The following is a 17323-nucleotide window of genomic DNA, read 5'->3' on the forward strand; positions in this document are numbered from 1 at the left end:
TTTCAATATTCAGTGTTTTAACCACAGCTGGGAGGAAAAAAATCAATTCTATACTTTTTCAACTGAAGTAGGAAGAGTGGGAGGAGAGATTTAAAAAAAAAAAAAAAAAGGCTCCCCTTGACCGTCAGGTATACCAGAAAGTGGGAGCTTATGTATCAAGTGCCATGTGCCCCTCAGACAGAGTATTTCTGTACATCTGACTGCTCTAAAACATGATATACATTAAAGAGCACACCTTGGATAGAGAGGGAAGGATGATTTAAAATGTTTATTATAGAATGTTCTTGCAGTAGGTTTCTGAGTTTTCCTTTTTTTGGGGTTAGCAAATAAGATCCTTTGCTAAAATTGGATTGAAAAAAACATACTACTACTAACCAAAGTATTTTTTCCCAGCCCACCCTATTATTATTATCTTTATATTATTTATATATGAACATATATAAACAATAAGTATATAATAAAAGTTGTAAACTTACAAAGCAAACATGCATAACATCATACAGAGTCCCATATATTGACCCTCCACCACCACCTTGTATTGTTGTGAGACATTTGTTATAGATTAAGAAAGAATATTGTTAAAATCTTACTACTAATTATAGTCCTTATCTTACATTTGCTGTATTTTCCCCCCAATCTACCCTATTATTATTTTTAAAATATATTTTTATGACAGAATTTGTAAATTTACAAAACAGTTATGCACATGTGCAGAATTCCCAAACAAGACCCTTCTATTAACACACCACACTGAGATGGAACACTTGTTACAGATAAGATAATATCGTCTGTTGGTTATCATGTCCATAGTGTACATTTGGCACACATTTTCCATACTGCCCTATTATTACACAGTACATCTTTGGCATAGATGCAAGAATATTACAGTGTTACTGCTAAACACAGTCCATCTGCCACTCCAGTTGTACTATTCCATGCTTCTCCATATTTTCCTATATTTGTGTATGATCAAATAGTGATGTACATTTGCTCTAGCTCACAAAGGACACTCTTGCATCTGTACCATCAATCACAATTCTTATCCACATCTGGGTTTACTGTGCTATTCAATTCCTAGATTATTCTCTAGCATTCTCTCCATTGGCATTTACATCCCTAGACTATTATTTTCAGCCACATGCCCATTTATAAACTGGCTGTTATTCACTGTGTCACCATCCCCTCTATACATTTCCATACTTTTACAGTAAAGCTAATTAAAACTTCTATGTACATTAAACATCAGTAGTCCATCTCAGTCCTCTTCTTAATCTCCTTTAAGAATCTACTACCTATCACCAGGTCTTGAAGATATTTTCCCACATTTTCTTCTAGAAGCTTTATGGTTCTTGCTTTTATATTTAGATATTTGAACTTTTGAGTTAATTTTTAGATAAAGTATGAGGTAGGGGTCCTCTTTCCTTCTTTTGGCTATGAATATTCAGTTCTCAGCACCATTTGTTGAATGGACTGTTCTGTCTAAGCTGAGTGGGTTTGACAGGCTAGGCAAAAATCACTTGGCCTCCAGAGCCATCTGCCCTGACCGTAGAACCTGTGTGTCTCTGTAGCCCTCAGGAGCACCAATATCTGCAGTTGTATCTACTTTGGCTGTCTCTGGGATCTTGCTGAGACGTGCATAAGCGCAACCCATCTGATGACCTCCTGACTCATTTTGAAGTCTCTTAGCCATGTAAACTCATTTGTCTTTACCATTCCCTCCCCCTTTTTCACACTTTTTAAAATTGAAGTTAATAGATCACAAAGAATGTTACATTAAAAAACATAAGAGGTTCCCATATAACCCACTCCCCACCTCCCCCAACCCCATCATTTTTGTAAATTGTATTTTTTGAAGAAATATACATCAGAAAAAATGTTACATTAAAAAACATAAGAGGTTCCCATATACCACCACCACCCCCCAGCCCACTCCTCCCACACCAACAACCTCCCCCATCATTGCGGAATACTCATCGCACTTGGTGAACACATTTTGGAGCACTGCTGCACCACATGGATAATATTTTACCCTGTAGTTCACACTCTTTCCCAGTACATTCAGTGGGTATGGCAGGATATATAAAGTCCAGCATCTGACCGTGCAGTATCATTTAGGACAACTCAAAGTCCCAAATATGCCTCCACATCACATCTCTTCTTCCCTCTCCCTGCCCTCAGCAACTACTGTGGCCACTTTCTCCACCTCAATGCTACAATTTTTTCTATTACTAGTCACAATAGTTTTATAGTAGAATATCAGTCCACTCTAGTCTATATTTTAGTCCTCCATTCTGTGAACCCTGGGATGGTGACATCCACTGTACCTCTAGATCAAGAGGGGGCTTAGATTCCACATGGATGATGGACGCAATTCTTCTGCTTGCAGTTATAGGCACTCTTGATTCCCTGGTGTGGTGGTTGACTATGTCACCTCCCTGTTAGCTGACCTGGGTAAGTCCTACAAACCAAAGAGTAGGAGTTGCAACTCTGCTGAGGCTCAGGGCCCAGCTGGCACATGGGCAGTCCAAAGATTCAAGTCCCCTGAGTATACATCATCCCAAGCACCAACCACAGGTTCAGTAAAAGTGACAGAAGAGGCAAGTGTAGAGGCATGAGTCCAGCTCCATCACACTCAGGGGCCCAAATTCCAAAGTAGGGCCCTCTGACATGGCACAGAACTCCAAATATGTCTGCCATGACCATATACCTGTGGGTCTCCATAGCCTTCAGGAGAACCAGTAACTAGGGTTGTATCTACTTTGACTTTTTCTGGGGTCCTGCTGAGGCGTGCATAAGTGTGACCCCTCTGATGACATCCTGACTCTGTGGAAGACTCTTAGCCGTATGAACTCATTTGTCTTTGCCATTTCCCCCTTTTATTCAAGGTCAAAAAGCAGTTTTTAACACATGATCCTACATGTAGGCTGAGATATTCTGCTAGTCTGAGTAGACCCTTTTATTCAAGGTCTCTTTCTAGTTGCATCACCAGTTAGTGATTGGTAGTAATCCCTCAGCACCAGGGAGGCTCATCCCCAGGAGTTATGTCCCACTCTGGGGGAAGGTAATGCATTGACATGCTGAGTTTGGCTTAGAGAGTGGCCACATTTGAGCAACATGGAGGCTCTCAGGAGGTAACTCTAAGGCACCCTGCAGCTCTAGGCCTAGTTCATATTTCAGGCACACAGGTTCATAAGCAAAGTCATCAGTATCAAGGGCTCATTATTGGACCATCCTTCTTTGTTGGTCTTTGCCATTGCACTTGGGGGATTAATGCTGTTCCATTGGGGAACATGACAGAGCTCCCCTGGGTAGAAACTCAGCACTCCCTCAGTTGATGTTTGTGACTGTAACTACTATGAAAATACCCAACATATATCAGAACATTTTTATGTCCCCTATATACATGCCCTGGAGAACTCACTCCCCCCCCATGTACCCCCCATTGATAACACCCCACACCAGTGTTCCTCCCCTGCCATAGTTGAACCCCTCTGTGGCCCAAAACTTCTTCAACAATGAAGGCTAATATATTGCCAAATTCAATTAATAGGAAATTGAAATATGATGGGTTTAAAAGTTTAGAAATAGAATACATACTAATTTAGAGATACTAAAATAAAGTAAAAATAAATTGGTATATTAAAAGAATGAAAAATATTTTAAAGCTTTGTTTTTCATGTTTTACCTTTCCTCACTGTAATAGGTGTTGCCCTGTATGTACAATGGCAAGGCACTTTCTTTCATTTCTTCCTCAGTGTCTACATCCTTTTTTTTTTTTCTAACTTTTAATTTTGTCTTCAAAAAAGTTTTAGATCACAGTAATTCACATATACGATATAGGCGACCCCCATATATCCAACATCAAACCCTTTTCCTCTTTTCCCAGCAATTATCTTTTTACATGTTCCTGTTATATTTGCTGCAGCTGATGTACAGATTTTGAAACATAGCTATCAAACATGGTTCAGTTTTGGTTTACATTATGGTTCATATTTTAAACTGTACACATTTTTGAATTTTTAGTTTCCTTATGTTTTACATTATGGTTTACATTTTAGCATGTAGACTTTTATGCACTGTTGGTGTAAGTTAACATGTCCTATATCCATTATTACATGATCTTGTGGAGAACTTCCAATGCCCCCCAGTTACCCTGCTTCCATCTATTCTATGCCTCTCTTACCCTCCCTTCAGGGCCCACAGTGACAATCAGTCTTCACTACTTGAGGGACCAGATTTAAAAGATACTTAAAACAAGGGTTTGACCTACTAGACTGCCCTAACTCATTGGGAGCCACCGATTCTCTTTTTTTTTTTTTTTAAAGATTTATTTATTTTATTTAATTTCCCCCCCTCCCCTGGTTGTCTGTTCTTGGTGTCTATTTGCTGCATCTTGTTTCTTTATCCGCTTCTGTTGTCGTCAGCGGCACGGGAAGTGTGGGCAGCGCCATTCCTGGGCAGGCTGCTCTTTCTTTTCACGCTGGGCGGCTCTCCTCACAGGCGCACTCCTTGCGCGTGGGGCTCCCCCATGCGGGGGACACCCTTGCGTGGCACAGCACTCCTTGCGCGCATCAGCACTGCGCATGGCCAGCTCCACACGGGTCGAGGAGGCCCGGGGTTTGAACCGTGGACCTCCCATATGGTAGACAGACGCCCTAACCACTGGGCCAAAGTCCGTTTCCCCGATTCTCTTGAGAGACATAATTCCCTCTGTTTGAGCAGATCAGGTCTCCCCAGGATGTGGGTACATGTTCACACTCATTGTATGGGTCTCCACCCAATGATATAACACACTATGACAAAATGAGCACTCACACACTCCCTAGAAGCCTGCCCCTGTACAAGATGCCCCCCAGATGCACCTTAAACATGTAATCCTTCCTCATTTTATTCTCTAAAGAGTTTTCTCAGCATTATAATTTCAACCATATACCTGACAGTCACCCATATTCAACTGTTCCCCCCAATCCTCTCACCATTTCCCCTTTTATTCAAGATCTTTTTCTAGTTGCATCACCAGCTGGTGATTGGTAGTAATCCCTCAGCACCAGGGAGGCTCATCCCCAGGAGTTATGTCCCACTCTGGGGGGAAGGTAATGCATTGACATGCTGAGTTTGGCTTGGAGAGTGACCACGTTTGAGCAACATGGAGACTCTCAGGAGGTAACTCTTAGGCACTCTGTGGCTCTAGGCCTAGTTGAAATTTCAGGCACACAGGCTCATGAGCATAGTCATCAGTATCAAGGGCTCATCAGTGGACCATCCTTCTTCATTGATCTTTGTCCTTGTACTTGGGGGATTGTTTCTGTTCCACTGGGGAATGTGACAGAGCTCCCCTGGCTAGGAACTCAGCATTCCCTCAGTTGTCATTTGTAACTCTAACTACTGCTATGAAAATACCCAATGAATATCCGAACATTTTTATATACCCTATATACATACCCTGGAGACTCCCTCCCAACCATGTGTCCCCATCAATAACACCCCATACCAGTGTTCCTCCCCTGCCATAGTTGAACCCCTCTGTGCTCAAAAACTTCAGTATTTGTACTTCTGAGTGTTATGGAGATGGATTCAGATGTGACCTTTTTACACATGCATCTTTTGTCACTTTTACTGAACCTATGGTTGGCGCTGGGGTTGGTATATACTCAGGAGACTTGACTCTCTGGACTGCCCATGTGCCAGCTGGGTCCTGAACTTCAGCAGAGTTGCAACTCCTACTTTCCAGTTTATTGGACTTACCCAGTTCAGCTAACAGGGAGGTGAAGATGATCAACCACTGCACCAGGGAACTGAGTGCCTATAACTGCAGCAGGAGAATCACATCCATCAGCCATGTGGGATCTAATCCCCCTCTCAATTTAGAGGTGGAGTGCACATCACTATCCAAGGGTCCACAGGATAGAGGAATAAAATATGGATTAGAGTGGACTTACTGGTATTCTACTGTAGAACTATTGTAACTGTAGCAATGGAAGAAATTATATCATTGATGTGGAGACAGTGACCATGGCAGTTGGTGAGGATGGAGAAAGAAGAAGAGATGTGTGATGTGGGGGCATTTTCAGGACTTGGAGTTGTCCTAAATGATATTGCAGGTTTAGATGCTGGACATTATATATCCTGCCATAACCCACTGAATGGACTGGGGGAGAGTGTAAACTACAATGTAAACTATAATCCATGCAGTATAGCAGTGCTCCAAAATGTATTCACTAAATGCAATGAATGTGCCACACTGATGAAAGAGGTTGTTGATGTGAGAGGAGTGGGGGTAGGGAGGGAGGGTATACGGGAACCTCGTATTTTTTAATGTAACATTTTTTGTGATCTATGTCCTTTTTAAAAAAAGGATAATTAAACATTTTTTAAAAAAAATCACTTGATCATAGATGGTAGGGTCTGTTTCTGAATCACTAGTTTGGTTCCTTTGGTCTATGTGTCTGTCTTTATACCCCTACCATGCTGTTTTTACCACTGTAGCTGGGTAATATGATTTAAGGTCTGGCAATGGGAGTCCTCCAACTTTGCTTTTCCTTTTTAAGGTGTTTCTGGCTATTCAGGAAATCTTACCCTTCCAAATAAATTTGATAATTTTGTTTTCAAGTATTTTAAAATAAATGCTGGTGGAATTTTTATCAGGATTGCATTGAATCTGTGTATCAATTTGAGTAGAATTGACATCTTAATATATTTAGTCATCCAATCTGTGAGCATGGAGTGTTCTTCCAATTATTTAGGCCACTTTTTATTTCATTTTTTTTGTCTATTTTTTCATTTTCTTTTTTAAAAAGACAAATACATCACACAAAATGTTACTTTAAAAAACATGAGGTTCCCATATACTCCACCCCCCCCCCTCGCTCCCACTCCTCCCACATCAACCTCGCCTTTCATTAGTAAGGCACATTCATTGAATTTGGTGAATACATCCTGGAGCACTGCCACACCTCATGGATCATAGTTTACATTGTAGTTCACACTCTCCAACAGTCCATCCAGTGGATTATGGCAGGATAAACAATGTTCTGCATCTGTGCCTGCAATATCATTCAGGACAACCCCAAGTCCTGAAAATGCCCCATATCACACTTCTTCCTCCCTCTTTCTGCCCTCAACACCTCCCGTGGCCATTGTCTCCACATCAATGATACAATTTCTTCCATTGCTTAAGTCACAAAGTTCTTGATTTCTTTTAACACTGACCTGTAGTTTTCTGAATACAAGTGCTTTACATTGATGGTTAAGTTTATTCCTGAATATTTGGCTTTTATCTGTCATATTTTATTTTCAACACTCTTTTATACTTTTGGTTACTTTTATTGATGTAATCTTCATTTCTAGACTTCCAGGCTTCTCCTGTCTCTTCTTTTCAGGCTCTAGCACAACCTTTAGGGTTTCCTGAAAATCTGGTCTCTTGGTTAGAAATTCTCTCAGTTTCTGTTTATCTGTGAATATTCTAAACTCGCCCTCAGTTTTGAAAGACAATCTCGCTGGAAGTTTTTCTCTTTTAGTATCTTAAATATATCATACCACTGTCTTTTTGCTTCTGAGGTTTCTGGTAAGAAATCAGTGTTTAATCTTATTGGATATCCCTTATATGTTACGCATTGCTTTTCTCTTGCTGTTCTCAGAATTCTTTCTTTGTCTTTGGCATTTGACATTCTGATTAGTATGTGTTTCGGAATTGGTCTATTTAGATTTTTTTCAGATGGGGGTATGTTGTGCTTCTTGGACATGAATATCTATGTCCTTCAACAGGGTTGGGAACTTTTCTACCATTATTTCTTCCAGTATTCCTTCTGCCCCCTTTCCCTTCTCTTCTCCTTCAGAGACACCCATAACATGTATGTTTGCACATTTCCTGCTGTCATTTAGTTCCCTGAGACCTAGTTCAGTTTTTTCCATTCTTTCCTTCATCTGTACTTTTGTATGTTCACTTTCAGAGGCCATTTCTTCAAGCTCATCAGCCCTTTCTTTTGCCTTCTCAAGTCTGCTATTTTATGATTCCAGTGTATTTTTAATTTCATTTATTGTTCCTTTAATTCCCATTAGATCTGCTATTTTTCTGTGTATGCTTTCAAATTCTTCTTCATGCTCATCCAATATTTTTTTAAAAGATTTATTTATTTATTTATTTCTCTCCTCCGCCACCCCCATTGTCTGTTCTCTGTGTCTATTTGCTGCATCTTCTTTGTCTGCTTCTGTTGTTGTCAGTGGCACAGGAATCTGTGTTTCTTTTTGTTGCATCATCTTGTTGTGTCAGCTCTCTGTGTGTGCGGCAACATTCGTGGGCAGGCTGCACTTTCTTTCACGCTGGGCGGCTCTCCTTACGGGACGCACTCCTTGCACGTGGGGCTCCCCTACACAGGGGACACCTCTGCGTGGCACGGCACTCCTTGCGCACATCAGCACTGTGCATGGGCCAGCTCCACATGAATCAAGGAGGCCCGGGATTTGAACCGTGGACCTCCCATGTGGTAGACAGACACCCTAACCACTGGGCCAAGTCCGCCACCGTCCAATATTTTCTTAATATCCATAACCTCTTTAGCCATCTCATTGAATTTATTAAGGAGATTTGCTTGAACATCTATGATTAGTTGTCTCAACTCCTTTATTTCATCTGGAGGCTTATCTTTTTCTATAACTAGATCATTTCTTCCTGTTTCTTGGTGTGGATTGTAAATTTTTGTTGGTGTCTTGGTGTCTGGTTTACTAGAATATTTATTCTGGGTGCAGTTTTCTCATTAGTTTGGGAATTCCGGCCCTTTCTCCCTTGCTGGTTGTGCAGTAGGAGTTAAGGATGTAGTTGATGCTGTAGGCTGTGGAGGCTCAAACTGCTCTCATTGCCCCAGGGACCAATGAAGCTTCTTCTAACTTTCTCCTTTGCCAGGGATAAGGACAGAGTCACTGCTGTGTGGAATAATCCAAGTCATGCAGGCCTAGGCTCTAGTTGCCCAGAGACTGATCAAGCTTCACGTCCCTTTCTCCCCTGCCTGGGGTGGGGGTGGAGCTGCAGGTGTGGGCAGCAATCTATGAAGTGCGGGTCCAAGATGACTGCAGTAACCCTGACAGACTTCTGATTATTCAGTCTGTGCCAGTCAAATGTACCTGCAGTTACCTGGATAGGCAGATGCAGGGCCCGCCAGCTTCCTTCCTGCCAAAAGTGGGGCTGAAGCCTAGGCTAGGTTTCCAGGCCGATCTGGGTGAAATAAACCAGTTCCTATTGTCATTGTGATTTTCAGTTAGCCTGGCTTCCTCTCATGCTGGGGGCGGAGTCAAAATGGTGGCCACCAGCCTCTTTCTGACTTACACAGGGTCAAACTTTAGCTGCTCATAGCCAGCCAGATTTATTCATCAGTAACTAAAATTGGTAGCTAACCATCTCCTCCTCCCCTATTTTTGGGAAATGGAGCTTCAAATTCCAGCCACAGAACAGCTCCCGAGGTGGCTTGTGCCTCCAGCGGAGGATGGGCACTAGCCTCTGGGGCATGGAGCCTCTACTTACGAGTCTTCTCGGCAGATGGGCAGCCTCCTCCTTCCATTCCTTCAAGGATGGTGCAGGATGCTCTGCTGGCCTCCTGGAGCTCCATACTGGTGCTTCGGCTAGCTCCAGAGAGCTCTGGGTGTTTACTAACTGCCCTGTGGCACGAGCTGACTCCAGGAGCTTCATACTCCGCCGCCATCTTGCTGGTTGTCTTTGCAAATGTATTTTGATGTGTCATTTCTTCAGGTGAGTTGTGAGCGCACAGATTTAAAAATTCTCTCTAATGCTTTTCTATGCCATTAAAAAAAATCAGTATGCTGTACCTTAGACATGGTATATCAGAAAGTCTAGAGGTGGGGTCTCAGTAGAAGGTGTGCTAAAGAGGCTTCTGCTTCATTCCAGGCCAAGGAGGGGCTGCCAGCAAAGTCATTTCTCCTCCCTCTGTTCTTCTTTCTCTTTCCCTCTTCCTCTTCCTCCCTCTTCCTCCTTCCCTCCCTTACTCCCTTCCTGTTGAGCCAAGCCATCAGTTTTTTAAATTGTGCCTGGATCATTCTGCTCTGCAGAGATAAGGGAGGTTTCCTATATTGTGTGACTGCCCCTTGAAACCCTTCTTTGAAAATAACGGTGACTAGCCTTTGTTCAGCACAAGGTATATCCTGAGCTGTTTGCATGAATGAACTTTTAAAATCCTGACAACCACATTACAGAGCAGGTGCTTGGTTTGCTATGTCTGCTATGATAAATACTATATCCTCCTTGGCTTAAGCACCAGAAATTATTGGCTCATGATTTGGGAAGCTAGAAGTCCAAAATCAGGGTGTCAGCAAGACCATGCTTTCTCTGATGTCTGTGGCCTTCTAGGGTAGCTTTCCCACAATCCTCTGCCATGTGGCACTCTCTCACTGGCATCTCTTCTGAATTCCACTGACTTGTACTGACTGACTGCATCCGTGTTTCCTCCTCCTAAGGTCTCCAGGCATACGGGTTAAGGCCACCCTGATTCACTTTTGCCCCATCTGGAAAGGATCTTGGAAGAGCCTCTCCACAAAGGGGTCCACATCTAAACTAATAACATCTTCAAAGGTCCTCTTTACAAATGAGTTCACACCCACAGGAACACGGGTTAAGACTTGAACATGCATTTTGGGGGTATGTTATTCAATTCCCAACAGTATATTATTATCTCTGGCTTACAAATGAGATCACAGAGGCACAGAGAAGGTAAATCACTTTCCCACAGTCACCGAGCTAATAGGCAGCAGATCTTGAATTCAAACCCAGATGTCGTGGCTCTGAAGATCTCACTCTTAACCTCTATGCCAATACTGCCGCTTTGATGGCCAAGGCTCATTCGGGACCTGAGTGTTTACAGATTGCAAGGTGTGACCAGGAAGTTGTCACATTAACGTAGTGTCTCAGCCCTGTTCTTCTACCTTGATTCCTTCTATCTGTGGTGTTATCAGCTGCTCACTTAACAAACCAGAGTCTCCAGGGACCACATCCTCCTCCCCTTCCTCTCCCAGCCTCACCCCCAGACCCTCCACATCCAAGCAGTTGTCAAGTCATTGGGGTCCTCTCCCCTCCCCTTTTTCTACTCTAATGCCTTGGACAAGATCTTCAGAATAGCTTGCCTAGGTTCTATTTTTTAACCTGCTTATAGATATTATATAAATGATAGCACAGGATTCATTTGAGTATTTCATAAACCTTTGCAAGATACACTATGAGGAGAGTTTCATCATCTTTTAATATTTCTTTTCTGAATATTCAATATGTAAAGCCAAGAGGAAGTTCAGGTGGCCTTGCTCTTTTTCTGTAATAGTGCATGGAATCATACAAGAGCCTTCTCATGGATCTCCCTGCCTCCACTTTCTCTCTAAGCCAGCTAATTTCAGAAATGATGTTCTAAAACCCAAACCTGCTGAAGGGCCCCAATTCCTCCCTCCCTAAAATCTTTAGTCCTCAAGCTTTTCACAATTTGGGCCTACGCTAGCTTACCAGCATTATTCCCCAGAACTCTGCCACCTCCCATCCACTCCTTCTGGGGGTTCCCCCCACTTGAAACTCCCTTCTGCTCTCACACACATCTTGTTTTTCCTCTGCCATTGTACCTGCCATTGCAACAACAATTCCAGATGCCTGGAATACCATTTCCCACCATCATCACCAGCAGGTGTCCTTATAGCTGCTCCAGCTGTCCTCGAGTAGAGCTTTTGCTGTGCGTCCTCTGTACTAGTACCTACCTCATAGTGGTAGGTGGTGAAGATGAAAAGAGTTAATACTGTGAAATACTTAGGTCTGTGCCCGGTACAGAGTAAATCATAAATGGCAGCTCTTATTTTGTAACTTCCTCTACTGAATGTTGCTCTGGTTAGAATCACAGGTCTTTCTCCCCTGTAAAGTGACAGCTCCTTAAAGGCAGGGACCATGTTTTATTACCTTTCCATCTTGCTGTCACTCTGTCCCTCCCTTCCCTTCCTCACACCTAGCGTGGTACCTGACAAATATTAGGTTTTCTGTGAAAGTGCGTTACTGATGTCTGAGTTTCCTTTATGGTTATTGGCCTCATCCTCCTCAAAGTCTAGAGCAGGGAAGACAGTCTGTTTAACTGATTCGTTGCAATTTGTTGGTTGATAATAGTACTCCTAATTAAGGCTTTACAACATAATAGCACTTTCTAGAAACTCTTCTCTTGTCTTATCTGTACAGTTCTCTAATATTGCTCCTTTTCTTTACCAGCTAACCTTTTTTTTAAAGAAATAGGGTGGCCTTCCAGGGTGATACAAAAGCCACTGAAAATTGCCCTCCAGGCTGGGAGAGATACAAGTATGTAAATAATTTAAAGGAAAGTATGGGATACTGGGAACTTGTCAGGCTCATCTTTTTCTGGAAAAAATTAAACAACTAGCTAGTTAAAAATAGCCTATCTGGAAGAATTTGTCTAATTGGAGTCCTTTCTCCAGAACCGAGAACTGGCACTCAGATTAATGGCCATGTGCAGGCGTCCTGGCTCTTCATTGCCTAATGTTCCTTTTTCTTCGGTTTTAGGTTTTAAGGCTGGAAGAATTTATCCAACAAAATAAGGTACCTTCTCAAAGAGCTGAGGAACGGCCCCAGGAACGAGACTGCCACCGCTGCAGCCTTTTAGAGACCCAGGTAACTTCTGGCTGCTTCTGCTTTAATTAAGGGTATTTCTCTTCTCGCTTCCAGCACTTCACAGTCCCCAGCCACACGTGCTGATGCTAATGGGCTCTTTTATCTTCCCCCTCGGCACAGCCAAAATGCCTGGGAAAAAAGTCACCGCAAAATCCATTTACAAACACCACAAAGAAGATAGAGTTCTGAGTAATTACCCACGTAGTCTGAGAAAGAGCAAGTCTGGTCCGATTAATCTTCTCTCGCCTGTGTGAGTGCAGCCTGCCTGGCAGAGAAAGGCGGCACTCAACTGGAGCGGGGCCTTCACTCTGCCAGCACGAAGCCCGCAGGGAGCGGGTCCCCCGCCGCGGCCCTCCACCTCCCAATAGCCCTTCCACCAGAGGCTGCCCTGGTGGGGACGCTCCTCCAGGGCAGGACCTTCTGCTGTCCGACTCTCTGTCTGGCACACGGTAGGCACGCTGTGAAAGCCGGAGGCCTGAGTGACGTCAGAAGCATAAATAATTCCCTTGAGGTCAGTGTTCGAGCGCCCTGGCTTGAATGACAACTTGGTTCCTCTTCCAGCTGTCCTCTTAACCTCTGCAGCTGGGGCCACCAAAAACCCCCTGGTAGGGAAGCAGCTCTGGCTCCATCAGTTGGGCTCCCGTCTACCATATGGGAGGCCCTGGGTTCGCGTCCCGGGGCCTCCTTGTGAAGGCAGGCTCACCTGCATACTATGGAGAGCCGACTCAGCATGGTGACGCAACAAAAAGGGAGACGAGCAAAAACGCAGAGGAACGCGCAGCGAATGGACACAGAGGGCAGACAGCAAGCAAGCCGCAAGCAGGGGGGTCATAAATAAATAAAATAAATACAGACACAGAAGAACGCACAGCGAAAGGACACAGAAAGCAGACAGCAAGAAAAAAGCCACAAGGGTGGGGGATAAAAAAACAAAAAACCCCACTGGTAGGGAGCCGGCGAAGCTCAGTGGTTGAGCACTGCCTTTACATATATGAGGACCCGGGTTCAATCCCCAGGATCTTCCCCAAAGAAATCAATAAAAATCCACTGGTATTTTTATGCTGCCCCAAATTTCTGGTCCTCTTCCAACCCCAGGTAGGAAAACACCAAGCATCTGAGTCTAAATCTCACCACTTCACCCTCCGTCTCTTAGGAACCCATTTCCCACGTACCTGAGTGACCCCAGGAACTGCAGTTTCTCTCCTGTGACCCCATTCTCCCTGGGTTCATGGGCTGCTCCTGCCAGCAGCCTCCACGGCACTCTGCTGCAATGACCCAGGCTTAACTGCAAATTTAACAAGGTCCAGTGAGCCAAAAATCAAGTGGATATGGATCTGAAAAATACTGAAGGTTTGTGTGGTGCCTGGTCAGGTACAGAGCAATCTTCCCATTTATGGCTCCAGTAGAGCTCCACAGCAACTTGCCATGTGTCCGTTTCACAGAGGAGGTCAGAGTAACCGGTGACTTAGGCACAACCACAGGTGGCCAAGCAGTTGCGCCAGGACAGAACCACTGCTTCTGTGGCTCCAACCCCCACTCTGTCTGTAAAAGCATCACGTACATACCTGGGAGCCTTCAAGGAAGGAGAGGCCCCAAGTGTGTTTTAGGGTCGGGGAGAACAGCCAGGACTGTGTTTCTTCTTCTGATTTCTTGAGCAGGCCCCGCTACCCCTCAAAACCCTGGAGGAGAAGCCGAAAGGAGCAGAGGCCTCTTCCTTGACGGGGCTGTCCCCTGTCAGCTGTGAAGCTGTCCCCAGTCCTTCCTGAAGAGTGCTGCCTCAGGAACATGTAAATATTGTCATTCTCCCTCATTGTCTCAAGAACCAGCCTCATGAGCTAACCTTTTACCAAAAGACCTCCTGGCTCCAGGGACAGCTGAACTACACCAGCATCCTGCAGGGTTTTCCAGAAAGGTTGTTCCACAAACATGTGGATATTTCTGAGCATCTCAAAGTGACAATGGCAGAGAGTTGGAATGGAGTTGACGGGGATCGTCAAGGATAAGGTTGATTTAAAATAAGCTTGACAAGGGAAACGGATTTGGCTCAATGGATAGAGTGTCCACCTACCACACAGGAGGTCCAGGGTTCAAAACCAGGGCCTTCTGACCCATGTGGTGAGCTGGCCCATGCACAGTGCTGATGCGCACAAGGAGTGCCATGCCACGCAGGGGTGTCCCCTGCGTAGGGGAGTCCCACGTGGAAGGAGTGCACCCCGTAAGGAAAGCCGCCCTGCGTGAAGAAAGTGCATCCTGCCCAGGCGTGGCACCGCACACACAGAGAGTTGACACAACAAGATGGTGCAACAAAAAGAGACACAGATTCCCAGTGCCACTGACAAGAATCCAAGTGGACACAGAAGAACACACAGCGAATGGACACAGACAGCAGACAACGGGGGGGAGGGGAGAGAAGAAAAAAAAAGCTTGACAGGCTGAAAAATGAGTAGACAATTCAGTTTAGGAAGATTGCGCAGTGGCTGTACTTGTACAGGGAACCCAGAGAAGTTCTGGCGCTCAGCTTGTCCAGACAAGCCATAATATACTTCACCTTTCCCTTCTGATGGGCATTCATTTTTATCTGATTTTTCACTACTTTCAATGATCCTTCTATGGAAAGAACTGTGGCTGGAGTGTAGTGTGGTATAGTAGTTAGGTGAGCTCACTCCTAAACCAGATGCTTGGGTTCTTACTGGCTGGATGCATGATTTAACCTCTCTTTGCTTCGGGTCTGTCTGTAAAATGGGAATGATGACACCACCTACAGCAGAGGGTTTATGTGAAGATTAAATGAAATCAGCATCTGAAATGGCACCTGGCCTTCTTAGGATGGTAGCTATGTCCTTCTCCCATGTGTAAGTACTTGCTGGGTCCAGTGGTATGTGTGTTTTAAACTTTCACAGACATGGCTACCAAAGTGGCTTTTGCGGAGGTTGCTTTAGTGCCCACTTCTACCAGCAGCCCGGGGGAGTGCCCGGTAACCAAAACCTTGCCAACACAGTGAGTCACACAACTTTCGGAACTTTGCCAATAGGATCAGAGAAAATTGATAACGTGGTTCAAATATTTTTTTGCAAGCCAACGATATGCCAGCCAAATGCGTTGAGACTTTGCCTCAGCCCTGGAGATCCAGACGTCCTGGAGGAATTCCCAGGCTCGTTCAGACACATGGGTGAGCAAAAGAAAGCAGTGGCAGCTCCACAGGACAAGGACACAGGTGTTTGGGCTCAGTGGCTTGAACAATTCTGTGGCCAGTTTGCTGGTGGGATCGGGGACCCCAGAACGGGCTATTAAATGACCACCTCCCCAGGGGAGTTCTTGGTGATTTGAGTGGCTATAAAATTTAAGTTTATTCAAGACTTGGGTTCAGTTTAGACCCTATGCTGCTCTGCCCAAGCATTTCAGTGAATCAGAGGAAATATAAGTAATAACGCCGACTGAGAAGGGACTTTTCACGCCACTCACAGAGCGGCGGACAGAGGGTTGGCTCTTGGTGTGGCTCCACCTTCACCAAAATTAGCTGGGACGTCCCTGGACCTTTGGACCTAGTTTCTCGTGCCCAATCACCTTGGTTCTCTCAGATTCAGTGTAGTTTTATTCACTGGTTTCCAGAAAACCATTTCAGTCTTGGTAATTCTGAAGGAAACCTTTTTTTCTGGAAGATGCCACTGGTGCCTACTTCACACTGGGCTGGGGGCTACTGTTTTCATAGCTGCTTCTGCCGACACCCTCTCCAGAAAGAAATGGAGAGTCATTTGCGGTCATCAGTGTTCAGCTCATTTCGCGTCAACAGGTATCTGTGTGCTGTCACGACACAAGGCACTGGGCTGGATGTCGGTCCCCGAGGTGCTCAGATTGAAATGGGGGAAATAAAAACCAGTAAGCCGGTATGAGAAGGGATGTGATAATGGCAGCCCAGATGGCAAATGGGACAGGCTGTGTGCTGCCTGGGAGGTCCAGGAAGGTTTTACCGAGCAGTGACATCACCCTTGAGACCAAAGTGGAACACAAATTCACCACAGAAGACCTGCCAGGGGAAGGAGCGGCACATGGAGGGCAAATGAGGGGCACTCAGAAGCTCCCCCTGGCCTGGAAGGCGTCCCCAACTTAGTGGGGGCCTTGTGTGGTTTGCCGAGCAGCCGTCACCTGTCCCGTAGCCGGGGGTCCATATGAATCTGAGATCATCAGCTCTCCTGGGGCCAACAGAAAGTGGCCACAAGCTCTTAAATAACTGCCCTGAGATGTCCACCTGTCCCCGGGCCATTCAACTCATGTTGTCGGTCAGGTGTGAGTTGAGGGGTCTAATTCCATCTGTCTCCTTGGAGACAACATTCCTGTCATCCAGCTGAGGGGCTCCGCAGCACAGGAAGGCAGTTCAGGACAGGGGAGGAGCTCTGCTCCAGCATCGGGACCCGGTTCCAGCCCAGCTCCACGTCAGACTTACTCGGGGTCCACAGGCAAGCCCAGTAACCTCTCTGAGATCCGTTTCCTCCGTACGCACACCAGCAGGTGTAGATGGGCCACTTCCTACATGCCAGGCACAAGTGTTTTCATGTATTAACTCACTAGTGAGGCAGGTATTATATTATCCTCATTTCACAAAGGGAAACTGAGGCCCATACGGCGGCACCAGGGCCGGTGCTCTTAGCCGCGACTCTGTGCTGTGCCTCGTTAGTT

The 17323-nt window shown here is 45.0% G+C and overlaps 1 protein-coding gene across 1 annotated transcript in view; it reads left to right on the forward strand.

Moving 5' to 3' along the window:
• Positions 1-17323, forward strand: part of FAM184B (family with sequence similarity 184 member B) — a 155936-nt gene that overhangs the window by 85611 nt on the left and 53002 nt on the right. Inside the window, exon 7 of the mRNA XM_058300526.2 lies at positions 12542-12649. Within this exon, the coding sequence (XP_058156509.1) occupies positions 12542-12649 (108 nt within the window). The remainder of the gene's footprint in view (positions 1-12541; positions 12650-17323) is intronic.

Source organism: Dasypus novemcinctus, chromosome 1, assembly GCF_030445035.2.
Source record: "Dasypus novemcinctus isolate mDasNov1 chromosome 1, mDasNov1.1.hap2, whole genome shotgun sequence".
In the NCBI taxonomy this organism is placed as follows: Eukaryota; Metazoa; Chordata; class Mammalia; order Cingulata; family Dasypodidae; genus Dasypus; species Dasypus novemcinctus.